At 42.3% G+C, this 21,595-nt stretch overlaps 1 protein-coding gene across 1 annotated transcript in view; it reads left to right on the top strand.

Moving 5' to 3' along the window:
- Positions 1–14,108: 14,108 nt before the first annotated feature.
- LOC133012032 (LIM and calponin homology domains-containing protein 1-like) overlaps positions 14,109–21,595 on the top strand; it is a 37,155-nt gene continuing 29,668 nt past the window's right edge. The window contains exons 1-3 of the mRNA XM_061079997.1: positions 14,109–14,215; positions 17,983–18,013; positions 21,306–21,416. Coding sequence (XP_060935980.1) covers positions 21,408–21,416 — 9 coding nt within the window. The 5' untranslated portion in view covers positions 14,109–14,215; positions 17,983–18,013; positions 21,306–21,407. The remainder of the gene's footprint in view (positions 14,216–17,982; positions 18,014–21,305; positions 21,417–21,595) is intronic.

Raw genomic sequence — 21,595 nt, 5'->3', positions numbered from 1 at the left:
CCCCCCCCGCTCCACCGACATGCCAGCTCACCGAGCTCAGAGCAAACAGTCCACCGGCACAAAGGAGGATCCCTGCAGCGGTGGCAGGGGTGGCAACTCCTGAAAGGGCCTGGATGATGGATCGCAGGCCGATACCACTCCTGACCTTTGGCTGAACCTCTAAGAGCGGAGGGGACCCTCACACAGAGGGGGCCCCCCCTTCTATGTAGAGTCAGATGTTCCCAATTTTAAAACTTTTCTTCATCTTTTGACATATTTTGTTTGAAATCCCAATTTCCCATGAAGCCAAAGATTTCTATCTTTTTAATGATGATGAAAACTTGACTCTGTTTGTTTTAACCTTGTCATGAAACAGTTGATTTAGATTCTGCAACACTGGAGATTTAAGAGGTTCTATTGTCCAGTCCCTTCCTTGGAGAAGACAGTGAACTACACAAATCAAACTCAGCGGTATTGTGTGTCTGTCCTTCTCCTCCTCCTCCTCCTCCTCCTCCTCCTCCTCCTCCTCCTCCTCCTGCTCATGTCGTGAAGTTTGTATTTACTGAACAGCCCGGGTGTCCACTGTTGTTTTTGTACCGTTAAGCAAAACCAGAAGCGTTTACAGATTACGCTCCCTTGCCAAGTTGAATTAATGAGATTATTGGCTGCGGGCCAGAAGTTGTGTTTACATGTGTTCTTGAACTTGGCTTGAGCAAAGCGTGGGATCCAGTCAGGATTACACAACGCCCTCAAGACAGCAGCATGAAAGGTAGAATGCTACAAAGCAGGCGTGTGATACGGAGGCTGGCCTGCAGGCCCGGAGCACACGTCTCTGTTTGTGTTTGCCAGCTCTCGAGCTCACAGCTGTCAACTCTTCAACAGGCGGATCGTAGTTTGCCTCCGGGCCGTGAAGCGAGTAGTGTTTTAACTTCACCCAGTCACGGAACCCGGCCTGTCCACAAAGTTTGAGTTATTGGTGTTGAATGTGGGACAGGTAGTCATCTAACGCTGTGAGGCCTCTGAGATCACAGTCCCGCTGCTATAGGTCTGTTTTCATTGGATTTCCCTCAGGGTGGATAACAATACCATACTGTGTCTATATATCTAAATATATATACAGTATATATATATATTAGTGCCCAATGACGTTGTGACAGAGTATGTGCTGCAGCGATTGTTATCAACCAATCTCAAGTCAGTCTCAGCTGTAAATCACCAAATTTACCAGATTATTATCTACTTTTTTAGTTTGGTCCTTGTCCCGTCCACTGACATGGAGGAGGCAGGGTTTGTGATCTCTACTCCAGGCAGCCACCAGGGGGTGCTCTAGAAGCTTTGGCTTCACTCCTGGTATTTGTCATATTGTTCATTTAACGGTCAGTTTATGATCAGCACAGCCATGAGCTGAGTGGCTGTGTTACAGGAAGTTCTGGATTTGGCTCTGGTCCTGATTGAATCTGCAGTGCAAGTGTTTTCTCTGTATGCTGATTAAAAAAGGAATTCTTGGCAGTAGTGTTTCAGTTGTGTTCCCTGCCAGACAGAGCCGACTGTAGAGGAATCTCTCCTCATCACATTGATGTTTTATTTCTCAGAAGCATGAAAGCAGTACCTCTGGGGAGTTTTCATGCTGGAACCTCATCATGTTTAATATTTTATATTTCATCAAAGCACTACTGCTGAGCAGAATTCTGCAAAAAAGCAACTTTAGCCTCTGCAAAGTTCACTTGTGCAGTGTCTAAACCTACAGACACGTCCTCTCTGTGTGGACACAGAGACGGCTGCTGTTGGATAATGAATCCATGAGAAGTAATCCAGTTTAGACATAAAGGGATTGCAAGAGGAAGGAAGTGAAAAGGAGGAAAAAAAGCCAACCAGCATCGTTTGATTGTTTGTGAAACAATGCGGTCGACATTCCACTGAAAACAACAAACGCGACACATTCCTCTTTCTAATTGAGGCCCCTCGTCTGAGCCTGCACGGGTTCGCAACACAGATCCAGAGGTTTCCAGCACATTTAGGATGTTTTTCTCCCACCGAGGTGATTTCTACTGCATCAGATTTATCTCAGACTCTTTTTATTCCTCAGTCTCTGTATGAATATTTGTTTTTTCAGGAACCACTTTACTGTAGGTGGTCTTCTGTGGGTATTTTATTTCTTCCTTTGTTCGATCTGATGCTGACGAGGATCCTGGGATTTTCTGATTTAGTGTTTAATAGCAACTTCAAATGACTTTTTATTTTCCTGGACATTTAGCCGTTAACCTACAATCAACAGCACTTCCCCGCATGCCATCTCGACTTTAGCACAATGCCTTCCTGCTGTAACTCAGGAGGTTTTATTGGTCTGAGAGGTAATGCACACGCTGAACCCACCAGCCAATCATCCTCTTTATATGAAAGGCTGGTCAAGTTGTACTTCCTGGCGGTTTAATATGTCCAACTCGTGTGTTTTTTTTATCCTGCCTCAGAAAGATCTCTGATATAATCAATATATCAATTCTGTGTTTTATGTTGGTCAAACGTCTGTTGCTTCAAAACGTCCAGACCGGAGTTCCATGGGCTCTTCGGCTCAGAACGACACTTGTGGGAGCAGCAGACGTATATGAATCAACTTCCTCTGCAGCTCCAGAGTTTCTGCCAAAGAGCTGCCAGGCAACATCAAAGCAGAAAAGTACTGTTGACTATGTTGTATCCAGTAGATTGATAGATATTGAACTTTATTGTTCGTCCCAAGTGACAGAAGTTCTCCTTTTGACAGGACTCAACAATACACAATTGACAGCACACAATACATATTTAATAGCAAGACTCAACAATGCACATCATTAACATTTAAAACATAGACACAAAACAGAGAGATATGCACTTTTTGTTAACGTGCATGCAACAAGCTACTTCTCAGAGAAGTAAAAGGTCGTTCAGTTTGAGCACAGAACCAATATCCACCTGACACATTTATTGAGGAGCTGCTAAAACAAGGTCATCTGCTCGGCTGCAGGTTTTTTTTTTTTTTAGGCTGCTGATATAAAAGTATCTAGGCCACTGGATCTTCACAGAGATCAGACCATTAAATGTTATTTTCTCATGAACAAAACCAGGGAATATACTATTCTCCAGTGTAAAGCTGGGATCTTTGCACATGAAGATTTAATGTTATTCCCCCTTGTACGAGAATGTCAGTGTGTAAGATCAGATCTGGAAATGCCATTCATCTGTGTATAAAATGTGGAAATGTTATTGACTCATAATTGCATCCACAGACGGCATCTGCTGCCATTTAGCTGCGCACAGAACACTTCTTTAATTTAACTTTATTTGTCTGGCAGAACTGGAGAAAGAATTAAACGCATTGATTAAGTTAAACCTCGCCGGGGCTGCAAAGCCAAAGGAGTTTTTCTGGCCAAGTAACTGCAGGCTTGAGCTCGATGGAAAAAGGCAGGAGGCAAGAGAAGAGGAAGATAATTACCACGAGTCCTACTGCTGCTGCTGTTTTATATAATTGAGAAATTGCAGTTTAGCGACATTAGACTGCCATGTGTCAAACAGAGATAATACATCTTTAATGTTAGAGCTGCTCTAAGAGCCTTTTATCTTATATTTGTATTTCGGATTTGCTTTTTTGTATTTACGAATGTTCTCCCAGGCCGTTTATGTTTCAGAGGCTGTTGATTCCCCCACCCTGCTCTTAAGCTCTCTAATGAACATAATATATTCATTACGTTATATTTTTTGAGACTTCAGAAAGTGACCCTGTCCAGCCAAGACATCGACAATCATGTAACCTTGTAAATCAAGAAACTGGGGTTTTATCCTTTGGTTCTTTTACAGAAACAAAACAAGATACGACCAATTAGTTAATGAGCTTAAGAGATGTTGACGGGGAGATTTATTATCCTTTACACAGGTGTTAAACATCAACTTTGCCACTTAGCTAACGCTGCTCAATGATGTTTGACTCAACAAATAACATTACGTGTTTTCCTCATCCAGTCATTACAGTGTAATTACAGCTTGTGGGTTTTGTGGGCTGTGTGTTTGCACTGAGGGACAAACTTTGAGGCCTCACACTCAGGCTTCACTCATCGCTTTTGTGTTGTCAACTCCAGACGCACAATGTGTTTCTCACAAGTGCTGCTGCAGTCGGGGGGGGGGCGAGCGGCGAGCAGCTAAACGCCACCACACAGGGAAAGACTGTGGCACTTTGATTTCTGTGTTTGTATATCTCTGTCTCTATCGGTCTAGCTTCCTACTAAACATTAGCACCTCACGGGGCCCCCCCGACCCTCACCACCCCCCCAGCAGTGGACATGAGGCCCCCTGACGGCCGGCTTGCTGACATACAGCAGTCCGTTTCTTTTGTAACGGCTCCAAGCTCCACGTCGAGGCCAGAAGCCGACGGAGACGCACAGCTGGCTGAAGACTCTTCGTCTCCACAGCTGTGCAAATACACGTGAAAGAAACTCTGCAGGAAACTTAATCTTGTAATTGTTTTGGCTTCCAAGCCGGCCGTCCAAATGGGTTCCTCCGGGTTTTTTTTATACGTGCCAGTGTTTGTGTGAACAAATGGATTTTAAATTGACTCAGTCACAAAAGTCTTGCAACAGCAGATATTTCTGAGTAGGAGGCAATTATTGTTTCACTGTGGGTGCTGGCGTTTGCACGAGAGTGTTTCGTTTGAGTTAACGTGGGTCGTATGTATTTATGAGACGTTCTCTTCACTCTCGGGACTAAAGGGGAGAGGTTGAAACTTCAGCTGAAGCGTGAACACCAGGAGCAACAACAACATAGCATTTCAGAGTCCTTGTGTTTCCTATATGCTGCAGCTGAACCTCTCATACGTTCAGGTATTCTAGCTCGCAGCTATAAAAAGACAAATCTATATGTGTTGTAACAATGCACACATAACTTGTGATGCACTGCAGTCATGCAAGCGGGCTGCTACTCCTCCTCATGGGGTCTGAGCAACTACTACCCGATAAATCCCCTGTCACGACACATTAGCCTGCCAGAGCCATTTGGTCGGGATGATGGCGGCTTATGTCAAGCTTGTTAGTGTTTAGCACTGTTAACCAGAGGGGGACCTGATATACGGCCGGCCGCTCTTTGTGCTCCTCTCCATACCGAACCCGGGATTTACTGAGAGGGGAAGGACGTGAAAGGAGCGTAGATAAAGGTTCCTGCGCTTGTTCCTCCGTTGCCGTTTGTACGTCTCGACTTCAGAAACTGAAATTCTCTTTTGATCTGGTGTTTTTCCTCCGAACTGCTCTTTGTGTTATATTTTGCTGAAACACTCTCTTCTCTTTCCCTCTGTAGGCTGTGACAGGAAGATGTTTTGGTGACAGAGATTTCAGAGGAGGATTGGAGAATGGCATACTGCTGTGCGAGTAAGTTCTGACTCTACACCTTTATTATAACTGTCTGTAGTATATCAACTGTTCCCTTGCTGTCTGTCCAGCTTTTATCTTTGTTCTTGTTCTCTTGAGGGAACTGATGCTGTCTTAACATGGTCGTGAAGTATAGGTCATTTTAATTTAACGTTTCTATTCTATTTAAACCATGTTAAAATTATACGTTTTAGTTTTCCATAGTGACTTAAAAATAAGCTCTAGACCTGTGCAAAGGCCCGAAAAATCATGTTGATAGGTTGAGTGAGTCCTCAATAATATTATAATATTCTTCCCGTCAGAGTTTATTATTAAATCACTTAATGAATACAGAGCCATACAATCCTGACAATTCATGGATTGATAGATATTTTATTGCTCCAGACTGAAATGTAGGAAGTTGACAGAAGAAAACAACAATCCTGTGAACCTAGAATAACCATGCTGTTATATTAAAGTTGACAAGAAGAGCATATTTCCCTTTCATACCTGCACTGATTTGCTTCAGCGCCACGCTCGAGTGACCAGAGAGACTGGCGTTCTGTTGAATTGTTCTCCAGTGTGACACTTGAACTTTTGTCTCAGCGGCTCATAATAAGCAGAGGTGCTGAAATGAGACTGAAAACATACGCAGACACTTGCACTTTCCCTCTTCTGCATTCCTCTGTGCCAAGTTCGGTTACACAAGCCCCGTGTTTACTCTGTCTTTGTTGTGAGTACAGACCGCTGGAACAATTTAACAATGTCCGACTGCTTTCGGAATTTCTCGAATATCGTGGGAGATCCTGTCGTCCTCCAAGGCCTTGATAATTAGAGAATAACAGTGATTTATAAATGGCAAGTTGTATATTTGGAACTTAATTGGAATTTCGGGCAATTGGTCAAACAAAACAAGACATGAAGACCCAGTTCTATGGATGAATGACATGATTCTTAGCTCAATTTTCTACATTTTGGAACAGCAGCCACCAATCGTTGTGTGAACTCCTCAAAAATACAATTTGAAAGTATCACCGACATGTTGCTTTCTCTGATTCGATATCGTGGTGAAAGATAATGTAGTGTGTCACCAGTCAGCTGTGTCGTATGAACTCACAACAGACTCACAAGTCTGTAAGTCATTTACTGTGAACAGGGATCTGGCAAGCCAACAAGTTTGAAAGTGGTGAAGTCTGAAAAAAATCTATCTATTTGAAATCAACAGAAGAAAAACTGAAACCAGACTTTTAAACTTTCACAAACATGCTAATGGGTTTTATGGCACACAACCATGGACAGTATATTATATTCACCAATCAAACTTTAAACTGCAAACATTCACGTTAAACCTCGGAAAACACTGCGTTCATCATCACTTATCATTGACATTAAGTAAATGGCTGCAGAAAACCTTCAACTTGACATTTCATCCGGTCACTTACAGTTAACAAACATGTGATCCTTTGGGCAGCCTTCCAAACGTTTAGGTTACTGATGTGATTTAATCATCAACCCTTATACCCATTACCTTGTCTTAACACCCTGCAGGTGTTCAGTGACGCAATGCACTGAACCGGTATCCAAGCAACGTCCAACCTCGTCCTTTAAGGCTCCAGGAAATGTGTTTGTTCCTGTGAAACACTCGTAAGATGATGTATTTATGTGCTTAGTTTGTTTTGGTTGAATCCATGAAATCACTCTCACTCTTGTTCTTATTCCCACTTTATCATCAGGCTGTAATAAGTTTAAACTGTGACAGTCGTCAGTGGAAACAAACACATTCCTGCAGATAACTGGCAAAAATGATGATCACGAGCATCATCAAATTGATCACATCAACTTTTCAAAATATTGTAAAAGTCTTGTGAACCAATGCTCTTCAATCATTCAGGCAGAAATCCATCTAAAACAAATTAGAGAAATCCATTTGGTTGCCATTAAAATAAAATGGAAGCACACTGAAACATTCCAGGCAATTTGTCAAGAGAGGAAATAGTGTCTTCACTGTTGCTCGCTTTCTCTCCACCTACACACACTGTGCAGAGAGTTCTCCTCGGGTCGGTTTGAAGTTATTCTGGGAAACACTGAGGTAAAGTTTGATGAGGCAGGCTGAGGGGAAAGGGTTCACTAGGAAGTAAGATCACAGCGTTTCATTCCAAAATAACTCGTGGAATGCTGTGAATATCACAGGAGCTGCTGATATCGGAAACCTAGTGTTTCCAAGGGTGGGTTCTTCCTTTAAGAGGGCTGACTCATAATCGTTCATCAAAGATGAAAGTGCAGAGAGACCGAGGGAGATGTGGGACGTTGGGAACGGTTTGTTCACGACTAACACAAGCAGGCAGAGTTAGTAGGAAATTAACTGTAAAAGAAAAGGGTTTGCATCCATGTTTTCAATAAGGAATAACAACACCAGCACAGAACCACTTCACGTGTGTGTGTTTGTGTGTTTGACCTGGACCAGAACTAGTAAGACAAGTTTTATAGTCACTTCTTGTGTTTGATTGAAATTCACCCTTTGTTGTGCTCTTCCCTGTCTGTGTCTCTTTTTTATTAGGTTGCTGAGCTCCATTAAACCTGGTCTGGTGAAGAAAATTAATAGACTTCCTACACCCATTGCTGGTCTGGTAAGTCCACTACACTACCTCATCGTTAAAAGCCCAAATTTACAGCCTCTCCACCGAAGCTTACAACTTTAATATATAACGTATTCTGTCTCTTGTCCTCTTCCTGCTTTATGTCTGTGTCTCTCCCTCTCCTTTCTTCTTTATATTTCCTTCTCCAGAAATACATTAGATGTTTGTTTTGGTTCAGTGCTCTTTAATGTGACAAACTTGCTGTAACCTGCCTTGGAACAAAGTGTTGATGTCTATACAGGAGTTTTTATGGGGGAATGTGAACATGACACAAAACAGGGTAATTCCAAGTAGGAGATGGACTTCGACCTAAGACATAACAGGGAGCTTGTTCCTAAATGAGGGGCTACACCTGCTGGCAGACTAGGCTGCAAACTGGCCACTATAAGAGATTTAACACCACTAACATCCTCTATAGCACCGAGGCAAGAATGTTAGAAAGTAGAAAGATGAGAGTCAAGTGCCCAAAACAAAACCCGGGACCCAAATGGCAAATAATCTACAATATGGAGACAATTGCTTCCATGGCAACTTAACCTCTACATATTAAAAGTCTTTTATCATAGTATCAGATTCTGGTTGTATCCCCCAGCTTTGGTTTCAAATCGCAGTTTTCCTTCTCTTCCAGTGTCTGCTTACTACTGATCGTACAGTTTCAACCAAGGAAACAACCTGAGACACTGACAGAGAGCATGTGAGGTTAAGAGTTAGTGGCTCGGCCGGACTTGACATTATAAACCGGCAGGTGTGTTATCTGGGTTTGATCACAGATACCTGCAGCCGAGAGGACCTCAGTTTCACTTCCAACAGCCAACGTGTCCATCAGCAGCCGCCTGTGACACTGAGCCCTTCACGGTTCACCTGTTGTACAATGAGACTGCAGATTTCCTTCCTGTTTAAATACTCAACATCGAGATGATGAATCTGAGGTCATCTTGTATTCTGACATCACTTACTGCCTTGGCATTAACTTTTCATTTGCGCAGATAGAAATTGTCGCCTGCTCCCACAAACCTTATGCCAAGATTGTGCATTGTATCTTGTGTTTTTATTTAGGAATCTAAGGGGAAGTTCACCTCCTGCTGTAAATAAGAGCCTGTAGATTCCAGTAGAGCTGAACACTGATGCTTTTCAGGCGAGTACAGTGAAACACAGGTGAACCTTTTCATGAGGACCTGAGACCTTGATCTGGATGAAGAGGCCTTTCAGGACCAGGAGAGACATGTAAACATAGGCAGAGGAAAAAGTTTATCGTATTGGAGCTCATGTTGAATCTGCTTTAATCTCTCCTTCCTCATTTGCTCTTGAATATCTTTCACTGGTATTTTGTCAATAATCTTTTATTTTGAGTGAAGACAAAATATCTGGTCTCAGAGCAAAAGGCTAGGTTCACAGTTTCTCTCTCAATAGCTGTTTTCACACCTGAGCTCCTGAAAATGTTTGGACCCAAGTTTTCCAAATATTTTCTGAAGATTGTATTTTAGATATGAACAACGCGAAGGAGTTTGACCAACTCAGACTTGTTTACTACACCAGGAACATTTTTGGAATATTCAGACGAGACGAGTGGCGCCTGGGTTGAGGATGCAGGAGGCCGGACTCACAGCCTCTTCTACATATGGAGATGTTTGTGTTCTTCCGGTTTCGTGTCCATTATGTGTCCAGAAACTTCATCAAGTCGCTTCACTCACTGTGAATTTTTGAACGAAACTAATTTCCCGAAACAACACAGATCAGCGTAATTGCTGCTTTTAAGAGATGTTGAACCAGTCCGGTCCGGTCGCTGCTGACAGACGATGGAGTTTAATATGTTGTGATCACATGAGGGAGAAATGTTGACGGTGATTAGGACAGAACTTCTTGTACTTAAAGGGGAAAAAGGTGCAAGGGATGCTGGGTATTTCTGGATCACAGCACGAAACAAAACAAACAAGGAAGTCTGTCCCCGGCTGAAATGGCTTTTCTTATCTGACGGCGTCACTAATGGCCGCCAATGGGCCGTCTCTGGCTTTTTACAAGTGGCGGATAATTACACAGCCACATTCTTTACGAGCCTTCGACAATCACGAGTAGAATAACAAGTGATGATCCTGTGAGAGCTTTTAAACCCACGAGTCCATGTAGTTCCTCCATCTCCGGAACATTCCTGCAAAGTTTTTGTGCCGCCCTTATATTCTTCATCCTAACTTCATATATTTATTATTGCATAGGGGGAACACTTCCCCTCCAACAGATATAAAATGTGTCTCTTACACAAGCTTCAAGCTACAAATCAGATTATGGATCATATCCTTTCTTGAGAGAAGTTGATTCAAACTTCATTTTATGGCCTATTCAGTGTTTTTGTTCTGGTGAATATATTGTAAAAGATTGTGTGATTATTAGTTTATGTCATAAGTCTGATTGGTTTCTCAAACACCGGTGATCGATCCATGCAATGACAACATAATTATACAAAAAACCCAATCAAGCTTAGACATGATAATTACAGGACAAGCAAACAAAATGTGACCCCTGCTAATTGGCCCTAAGGGGCAAATTAATCATCCAGTGAAAACAACATGTTTACATTAGTAGTTACTTATTTATGTTTGAACATGAGTCTTTAAACTTCATAATTCTGTCTTGTACTCTCTTGTGGCCTTTTGGATTTTTCCCTCCCCCTCCGGCTGTGATTAGAGAGGTGAGAAACGCATAAACAAGGGTCCTGCTGTTATCTGGCCCATCGTAATAAAACACAGGGTTACTCCCCCTTCCTCTTCCTGTTTGGGGGGGCTAATGGGAAAATGAGTCTCTGAGGAGTTGGGGCTGTTTTGTAATTAGAGCAGCCACCTCCGTGCGGCTCGGCCTGTGTGGCTGCGTGTGCGTCTGAACGGGTCGGTTGTGGCGTGCTCTGTTTCCCAGCTTGTCACTGGGTGGACTGGCATGTTCACGTTTTACAGTGTGCAAACACACACACTGGTGATCGGCCCCTGAGCTGAATGGTTGTAATTCACTTGCTGTTTTCCAGACATCAAGTTTACACGGCAACAGGCGTTTGTGTTATTTTTCAGCGACGCACTCGCGTGGAAAGAAAACACTGGAGACTGTTTTCGTAATATATATATCAAGGTTTACTCCTGTTCAGTTTTCACCAGTTGTGTCAACGTCTGCTTCATTAGTAACTTTACAAAATTGGGTCCCTTGAGTTTTAATCAAAGCATAAACATTCATGTCAGTTCAATTTAGGGCTCTTCTTGGAAAAAGCAAGTTTCCTGTCAGAGGCTTTATGATAAATTGAGTGAAACAGAATAAACAAGTTTGTCATAAGGTCATTAATGATTATTTTAGCTGTTGTTTTTCTGTAATGTTTTCCCTTATTATTCTCTCTTATTGAGTATTTAATATACATTCAAAATCATCTCCTGATCAATGTGCACATCGGCTTACATCTCTAAAATTTGACACTGTAGTTTAGATAATGTCATATTGAGTTACAGTTAAAGATAAACCATCTAAAAGGAATTGCCGCACAACCTTTTATTCTATTTTTATCGGGTTGGGTCCTTGCCTTCATGTTTCCTTTGTCTTAGTTTTTTGTTTTATCCTTGGCAAGGGACAAAAAGAATAAGGAAGATATCTTATCGTCCAAGTGTCTTGATTTCTCGCCCTGACCAGCTTTCATCTGGAGTCTGTCCCGAGTCCCGACCCCGGGTGTGAACACGACAACTCTTCCCTGAGAAACCTGTCTGATCCTGGGTGTAGACAGATATTGATTGTTGTTAGGGGCACATGCTTACTTTTATTTTCGATTTTTCACACAGTCGTAGTAAATGCTCTGGCTTTAATTCTGCTCAGACTTGATTGTAAATATTATTTTGATGACCCTCGTTAATCTTACCACAGTGTTTATTTTTCCACAGTCCGCATTATGCCTTTTGCCCTTATTTATTATTACGTCTTTCCTTTTTTTTTACCCTATGTGAATGCACAGACTCCACTTCTCCACCTCCCATGTCTACGAACACATTCAGCTGTCACTCACGTCTCTGCAGTAGACGCCCAGTTTCCTGTGGCAGTGACCTGCGATTTCACCACAAAGTTAATTTCCTTAGACACACACACACACACTCACTCGCTCCCAATGCTCCCGTTGAATTCTCCTGTTTGCAAGTTGCTACTAAATGAGTCAGTTTAAACTATTTGTTGTTGGTCTTATTGGTTTTGGTGAAAATTGTTCCAGACAGTTATAAATACCAGTTGATGGAGGGTGAGGAGAAATGTGGGACAGGATTGTTTAGCTGCTGAGGTTAAAGTTGGAGTTGCTCTCTTACAAGCATGGTTTTATTGATGGCTCATTATACAGCAGATTATTGATTGATTGATTATTATATGAATATTGATCACCAGTGTTGCTTGGTTTCAGAGCTCTTGTTTGACAGTGCTTTAATATTTCAGAATTAAATTATACTAACATATAATTTATTTATCGGTTTATTACAGTGAAACAGACTGAAGTCAGATTGCAGGGACAGTAAATTGTAATAAGTAATAATAGTAATAAGATTAAACAATCCCTTCTGTGTGTGTGTGTGTGTGTGTGTGTGTGTGTGTGTGTGTGTGTGTGTGTGTGTGTGTGTGTGTGTGTGTGTGTGTGTGTGTGTGTGTGTGTGTGTGTGTGTGTGTGTGTGTCTGTGTTAGTGTGTGTGTGTCATCAGGAGAGCAGAAAAGTAGCTTTCCCCAAAACACAGGAAGCTGCAGGGTGGGTTCAGAGGTGGTGTTTTGCAGGATCGTGAGAAAAAACGTGATTCAGAGAGTGTGTTTGTAGTTATGTATTCTCTCACCACCTAGTGTGTACATGTAAAATTTGTATCTTAGTCCTATGTCTCTCTGCACTTGGAACGATGTATAACAGCATTTTGTGTAAATGTGCATGCTGTGTCTATTGCACATTGTATTTGTGTTTTGGTGTGTGAGAGAGATACAGTGTGCCTGGGACAATCAGGGTGGAGAGGAAACGGTGACACCCAGAGAGGAGGAGAAGTGGGGGGGGGGGGAAAGGGAAAAGCAATTGGCTGTGGCCCTCAGAAAGATAGAGAGACGTACACAAAGAGAGAGAGAGAGAGAGAGAGATAAAAAGAGAGAGAGAGAACCTGGGAACGAGAGAGGAGAGCTGAGCTCAGGTTGCACCCAACAAAGAGTTTTGTGAGAGAGCCGGGATGTGAGGGTGAGGACGGAGGAGATGGAGAGAGACTGAGGAGCAGGGACGGAGAGGAAGAAGAGGACAGATCGAGGAAGAGCAGGTGAACAAGGGGAGATAAACGAGAAGCGGGACGACGCTGGAGGGGAACACAGAGTGAAGAGTGAAAGTTGTGTTGAATCTGAGAGGGGGGGGGGGGGTGCACGTTAACCGGACACAGAACCTGGCGGTGTCACGTTTCTGTCGAGCAGGTATCCTGATTTTCATGTTGTGCTGTGATGCATGTTTGTTTGAGCGTAACCTCCTCGGACCAGGGACATGAATTACACACACACACACACACACTCGATTCATGACTTGTTGTTGTTTTTTCTACATTTCTGGCAAATGTCCTTGTGTGTGTTTGTCTGAGAGAGAAATGTTGAAAGCACCTAATTTAGAAGTTGTGTTTGCGATAGGAAGACACTAACTGTGCAGTAAACGAAGAGAAACTTGAACTTTTATCTAAATATCTGTGGATCCGTTGTTGTTCTTCTCTCTTTAAACTGTTGACTTTAACTGTGAGGACATTTGTTGCACCATCACAACTGTTTGGACAGTTCAAAGGTTTTCAGAAGGGTCAGACGAGGGTTGAGACTCGGTGTAAGTTAAAGGTCAGAGTCGGGTGTAAGTTAGGTTTAGAGTAAGAGAGGTAATTCTTCACCTGTGTTTACATGTGTGTGCTTATGTTTGACGCGACCGTGTGAAGCCAGACTCAACTTTTCTAGTGTAAATTAACCCCAAAACAAATGACACTTATATGTTTTCTACAATATTGTTCTGATTGAACGTGAATCATAGAGAAAGACATCTCAGTCGCGACCCTGTGCAGTGAATTATCCTGACCTTGCTTTGTCTTGTGTGTCTGCAAACAGTGTATTAACCCGTATGAAATGTGTGTGTTTGGTGCAGGACAACCTCAGTGTGTTCCTCCGAGGCTGTGAGGAGCTGGGACTGAAAGGCTCCCAGCTGTTTGACCCTGGAGACCTGCAGGACACGTCCACACGCCCCATCGCCAAGTAAGACTTCACTGTCACCTCCCGGCTCAATGACTCTGTGTGAATCTGTGTTTCAGCCTTTTAGATTTAAAGTAGTGCTCTCTCTTGATCCAGATTGCAAAGAAAATACAAACTTTATAGGACGAAAGTTATAACAATTTATTTGACATCAGTATACCAATGCAGGCGTGATTTTTATTTGGTATAAATAATACATTTTATCCTAATAACAATCTTTCCTCAGGCTCTTTTATTCAGAACATTTCAACTTTATCATATGATCTTTATCAGCAGATGGATTCTGCCCTGTTGTCATGGAGATGGAGATGATTAAATATAAAAACAATTGTGCTCTTTAATGACTGCTGCTTTAACTTTGTGTTTAAAGTTCACTCTTAACCAAGGAAGCTCCAAAACCATCCTGAGCTTTTGAGTATATTTCATGAATGTTAAGAATAAAGGAAGAGTTGTGTTGTTATTAAGTGGTTGTGACTGAGTTCTCATAATGATGATGATCACTTCAGTTGTGTGTTAATAGGCTTGTCCGTGACACTGGTTGTGTGTCTCTTTGTGTGTCACATCTGTCAGTCACGCTGTCGGTCATTCTCTGCATCAGACAATAAACCAGTTCAGGGCAAACACAAACAACTCAATGGGAGTAAATGGAAGTTTGTACAAGTGTGTGTCAGCAGAGCAACAACGGCATATCTGTTCTACACAACCAGTCTCTGTCCAAACACAACAAGAAGCTTTAAATCCCCCACAAGACCACAGCTCTCACTTTGTTGCTTGGTAACAAAGCCACGTGCAATATATACTGTATATTTTAATGTGAATGTGGCGTCCATGTGCATGAACGAGGCGTTATTCACTGGAGGGTTTAGAAAGGTGCTGCTTGAGATGGAGGGTGGAGAGAGGACTAATGTTAGCTGCTCTCAAGAGGAGCTGCTCCATCGACTCTGTTTGGACAAAGACGTGATTGAGAGGCTGTGTGTGTGTGTGTGATTGTGTACTTTACAGTGTTTATATTTATTTTTATTCTGAGCATGTGTGCAAGTTTACAGTAAAGGTAATAGTCCATGCCTTGTTCATCTTGACACTGTAAATAAGGAAATTATGATGTTTAACTTTTGAAAGCAATAATTTCTCCCCAATTGATCAAAAAAGTTCAACAAATCCAGATTGTGTGTTTTTCGTTTTAATTAAGAAATAAAGGAACTCAACATAAGCTTTCATCTAGGATTTACATCCCCACTCTTTTGAGGTAAACGTATTCATTTCTTACAAGGTACAAGGAATTATTTTTATCCCCATTTGTCTGCATAAATAATGGTTATAATGACAATTCACCACTAATCAAATATATGTAGTTTTTCCCCTTCAACCAATAAACATGTAGAACAGATTTTAAATCAAAAGTGACAGACTTCATCTGTGTTATTTTAAAATACTCATTACTGAAGCATGTAAAGATCAAAGTGCTGCAGTGGTTTCCACACTTGGTGAAAAAGGTTTCACTCTTCAAAATGTCAGGAATAAGCAATCACAGACCCGAGAGGAAATCTCACTGTCATTGTTTAAGTGGAACCGCTTCTATTTCCAGTTGTTGTGTAACATCTGTCGTACAGGATGCTCTTTCCCTGCAGCACTTTCCCTGTGTCGCACCGGACAGGTGTTTGCTCCTCTGGGAGACAGCTTGGGACAGGGAGGCGTAAAGACGAGACAGGTTGTGGAACACTATGAGCTCAGGCCTGAAATATATATCCTGTTCCTCTGCTCGTTGATGGACAGAAGTGGAAGGTGGAGGAAAGTGGAGGAGATTTTTCAGTTGAATTGTTAAAAATGGATTTCCCTCACAGCTGGTTTTGAAATACGTGTGATGGAAACGGTCCACGAGAACAAACACGTCTTCAGGATTTATTTAATATTGATTAGTAGTAAGTTGCTATTTGTCTGCTCCATCATAGAGTGATACAAAAATACATAAATACAGACCTTCATTCTTATCATTTAGATTCAAATTATCCTTTAATGATAGAACTTTACTGCAAGCATTGAATTAAAAGAGAACACGGGAAAAAGTCAAAAGGGACATTTGGTAGAATACAAATGATAAATGAGGATAAAACCAAAAGTCTGAAGTTCAGTGTTAATAGTCTCATGAAATCTGAAAGCTTTGATGTGTCATTACACTTATTGCACATCTTTAAAGTAAATGTTACGTATATAGATATGGTTTTTAAATAAGAATAGAGTCAAAGCAATACCTATTACTATTGTAGGTTACATCCAAATATGATTGGAATGGTCATTTTTAGATTGCATACCTTTTGACTGTTTGTTTCTGTCAGCGTCGGTAACCATGAAGTTATTTAAAGTCTCAGAAAAGACAACAGTAGAATCTGACTGATGTTCCTCTGGCCCCTGAGTGTGATCTCATATCTGGTGGAATGTGTCCCTCAGGTTTACCTCTGCTAGGTAACAGCAGAGACAAGCTGTCTACCTGTCGAAATGTTTATTCAGTCGGCTGACAAAGAGAGGATGAGGAGGAGGAGGAAGAGGAGGAGGAGGAAGGAGAGGACTGACACTACATTCCCTCCAGCTGCTGTCACCCTGCTCCTCACCTCCTCTTCTTACATTCCTTTCTTCCTCTGCTCACTGCTGTAATGGAAAACTCATACAACTGCAATTTAGGTTTTACCTGCACGTTGAGTGAGCTGGGATTTGTGACCCTTGGGCTCTGGAAACTCCCCAGATGTTAACATTTATAAACATTAACAGGTAATTCAACAATTTAAAGTCAGTTAAAGAGAAATGAATATTTTTGCTATTTCTCAGAAGGGACATTCATATACAAGAAGATATATTAGAATATTTCAGTGATGATGCCATTGTTTATGTTTGACAGCTATTCTATGATTCAACTCAAATAATTGGAGCAGCCTCAATTTACTTCTATAATGTGTTTTGTTTGTTAATACCTGCTCCTGAAGTGAACTTTATATCTGTAAATAAAGTTTTACTCTTTCTGGTTTTGGTATGATTGGTTTTCTTGGTCATAATCCAGACTCAGGCACAAGAATGACCACATTTCTTCACTCGGGTGCACAGACTTGTCCAGAAAGGTTTGGCAGCTTCTTGTTGCCTCTCACTTAAAATACAATTTTAAACTTTGCGCCTTAGGGTTGTGTTGTTTGTGCATTTTTCAAACACACTGTGGTATATATTTTACTATGACAAGTCTGCTTCTCTTATGTGTCATTCTTCCAACTAATGTCGTCATATCTCTTTATGCGTGTCTGTGTATTTTCATCTATTCTCATAAAAAGCAAGTTTGCCTTGCCACACCACCATGTGTGTTGGGGTCAGTTTAACTGCTTCACTTCCCATTTATAGCTTCAAGCCGCACGATCCACATCTTTTCACTTTGGCAGCACGTGTGGCGCTAAGTGGGCTGTGGTGTTTGTGCTCTGCACCTCCCTGACACCACTCAGTAGTCAAAGCGTCTGTCGAAACAAAAATTTAGAATATTGGTGTAAGAGAGAAGATCTAATGCTTTTTCAAGCAGAGAAACTAGAGGAATATTCTTCTCCTGTATGTTGTCACTGAATCCCTGAGTTACCAAGGCTGTGAGTTCTCCCTGCGTGGGCTGAACTCACCACAGATTCCCACATAGTTCTAATCAGTTTTCTTTTTGCTGCTGTTTTGCATGGATATGTGGGAGTTCAGACATCTTAGGTGTCTGCTGCTATCGTTATGTAACTCAGTGTCTCTGTCTCCTTCTCCAGGGGAAGTGACTGCAGCCGAAAGCTGAAGAATGTAAGTGACTCTTCTGGATTACAGTGGGATATAATGTGCTTGTGTGTTCTAAGTGTACGTTTGGAAGGAAACTGTTTTTACAGCCCTGTGTTTCTGCCTGTGCTGCGGTTGTCATCCTTTATTGCAGCTGCCTGTTCCAGCTCCACCACTTCTGTTCATCCCACAGCAGCTCTGTGTTGTTAAATACTTCACGTGGAATTCCATTCACTCTGTCTCGTCTGTTCTAGCTTCATCTATGCAGACCTCATCTCCTTTATCGACCCCGTCTCACACATTTCACTTTACCAGCTTTTGAAATAGACTTTATTAAGATGGATTACACATTTTTCTCCCACTATACATAGATGAAGAACATTTTATGTCATTTCTTTTTTAGTTTGGTCCATGTCCCATCTGCAAACATGGAGGAGAAGAGGGTTATGACCACAGTCTATGGTTTTGATATCAGTGCTGGTCTTTCCAGTTTGACTTATTCTGCCCTCCCAGTTTTAATGTGTTCCTTCATATCTTCTCTCTTTGTCTATAGATTACACACATAACTTTACTAATCATATCAATTAAACAGATAGTAGCTAATTGTAACTTATCTGCCCTTAGTCCCTTTATTTGTGCCTCAGATGGTTTTTTTGCCCCTTTTTGTTTTATTATAAATATTTTATCCCCAATCCCTACTCATTTCATATCTTCTCCACTCAACTGTTCTTCATCATCCCTCTCCTCGTCCTCTGCTCCTAATAATGCTGCTTTAAGAAGTCCAACACATAACAGTAGCCCTGCCCACTCTGCAGTCAAAGCGTGCCCTCTCTCTCTCTCTCTCTCGCTCTCTCTCTCTCTCTCTCTCTCTCTCTCTCTCTCTCTCTCTCGCTCTCTCTCTCTCTCTGTGATGCTGCCGTGCACGGTTCAAGTTATTGTGTGGAGCTGCAGAGCTGGCAGCGGCTGCTAGCTCGTCCAGCTGACAACACACAGGCGCTCTCAGCCACAGCTCAGCCAGAATTTACAAGCAGTAGCAAAACAAACGGCCTGTAACCCTCCATCAGCCGCCGCTGCTCCGAGTCGCTGCTCCACCGTGGATCTACGCTGCAGACTCAAGACTAGGATTTGATAGCAGCCGTCTCTGCTGCACGTCACATATTCAGAGGTGAAGGAACTGCACCAAGTGGGATTTGCTGATGTGGTAAACCAAAAAAAAAAAAAAAAGGTGTTGTTTAGCAAACAGATGGGACAAAGAGGGAATCGCATGAATGGATGGAATTCTGCTGGAGTCATGAGATGACAGTTTAGCTGTTGCAGGTGGGAACAGGAAGGATTGTGCATTTGTGCATTTTAATAATGGATATTGGGACTTTGTACCTAATATGGGGAAGTACTGGTCTGTGGGTTGTGGCAGGTGTGTGTATGTGTGTGTGTGTTTACACTGTAGATGTGTGTTTTTTGTTGATTCATGCCTCTGCATCCCTTGTGATCATGTGTGTTTGCACATAAAACAAAGAGATGACTGTTGTTTTCAGTGGAACCTCTTTGACAGGTCTTACCACATCTGCCAGAGAAGGTCAGCTGCTGATTCTCAAGTGGCAAAGCATGTGTGACTCTGTGCATCACGTTACTGTCGGGCCTGTCACTTATATTTCAGTCAGTCAGAAACCCCCCGGATGTGTTTTCTTTCATCCACTGAGGCTCAGTCCAAGTTGCTGTTGTTTGCAGTAGGTTTAATGTTGCATGTCTGAATCATGTGAGTGCAATCGTGCATGTTTCCCCCCCCCCTGCTGTGTTTGTGCAGCGCAGATCAATATGGATGCGTTTAAAGCAGAGTAGTAAAGGACTGAAACACAGTTGGTGCTGACCCACTTCCACTGGGAGCTGGCACGGATGTGTTCATTGTGCTGGTGACAGGGAAACAATCTGCTGCTCTGCGTCCTCCGGTGTGGAGATGATGACCCACAACCACAGCAAGTGCAGCACTGCTTCAGCACAGCTCCTTTTTTATTAGTGGCATTTCGTGTGGAAGCAAGATGTGCAGATATTTTATATGAAGATGAAGGAGAAACCAGCAGTTTTGATCTGTTTTAATAGAGTTCTGGTTTGATTCCAGCGGTGATGTGGACGTGTCCTTGAGCAAGACACTGAAATCTCTCCCAGATGTAGAGGCTGACCCTCTGTTAGTCCAATGTCTCTGTGTGTCTTCTGATCAGCTGACCGGCGTGTTTGAACGACAGACGGTGTTTACACTGACGACTGACATGGACACATTAAACCACGCTGAGCTTTCTAATCAAAGCAATCCCAGTGGAGTGCTGGTTGACATGGACACAGTCAATATGGCTGACATCACTTTGCCAACAGTGCTACAGGTGCAGCTCTCCCAGTGGACACAGCCAATCTGTACATTCTGCATTTCGGCCATTTGGCTAATTCCACACTTTGGTTTCTTCCATCACAGTCGCAACCATTTCAAGGCACAAGTAAGACACAGCTACTGATTCCACTGGGTTATTGTGTTGGAAGGAGATGAAACTGACCTGGTCATTCATGCACTCTGGGCTAAGTGGGTCTACAGGCGAATATAAATCACTTTGGTGCCTGAAGGTTTGATAAATGTTGGTGAAAGTGCCTGCGCCTGTTCTCAGGGTCAGAACAATGACTCAGTCTTGTCATGTTTGTGCAGGACGCCTCGAACTAACATGCAACTTCTTTGAAAGAGGCTGGATTGTAATGGCCAGGAAACCAGCTTGTGTGGGTTTGTAGAAGGAGAAAATGAACAGAACAGAGTCGAGGATTGTTGTAGGGTTTTGCCTGAAGCACTTTTATCTTCCTTTTATGTAAAGAGAAAGAAGATTGCTTGTGTTAACCTTGTCCGTTACTTTTATTGTCTTCGGCGTAGAACCCAAAACACGACCACACAGCCGGTTCTCGGATGCTTTTTGTGTGGAGGGCCTTGCTAGCTTCCTCCATGTTCCTTTCTATACATCATAAATTTACTGTCTTACTTTATTGATGGGGTCAAGAGGGCATGCAATAGGTCAAGCTGAGAGTGAGCGCCCTCTGCTGGATCTCAAGGAAGACTACTTCAGAGTTCAGACAGTCTGGAGTGTTTCTGACTTTTCAAATTAAATTCCAACAGGTCGTTATAGTTCGAATATGAACTTTTACACCTAAACATGCTCAATATGTGTGCAGTGATGTGTTTGTGCATCCGGGCTGTAACATTTTATTCAAAATACCATTGTATAGGCATGTCTCATGTTATCATAATGTCTGAGTCAGTCTGACAGTATAATTTGTTTCTGTGCCTTAGGTTTTAATCACCATCTACTGGTTGGGTCGTGCTGCCAACGGCTGTACCTCCTACAACGGGCCCACGCTGGACCTGAAAGAGTTTGACGGCCTGCTGTCACAGATGCGAAAGGTTTGTCGAGTCACATCTGGTTATAAAAAAACAAATGAAAGATAAATAAGGCCCAATATACCCACAGACACACTGACAGCAAGTCTCTCGCCGTGATGTCACCCTCGTGCAATTTATTCCACAAAGTGACGTCCCTGTGCTGGTCTGTAAAACCGAGGGAATTACTGCCAACTCAGCAC

This window comes from Limanda limanda, chromosome 10 (assembly GCF_963576545.1).
Source record: "Limanda limanda chromosome 10, fLimLim1.1, whole genome shotgun sequence".
Lineage (NCBI taxonomy): Eukaryota > Metazoa > Chordata > Actinopteri > Pleuronectiformes > Pleuronectidae > Limanda > Limanda limanda.
This window is presented reverse-complemented; position numbering and strand designations above follow the sequence as displayed.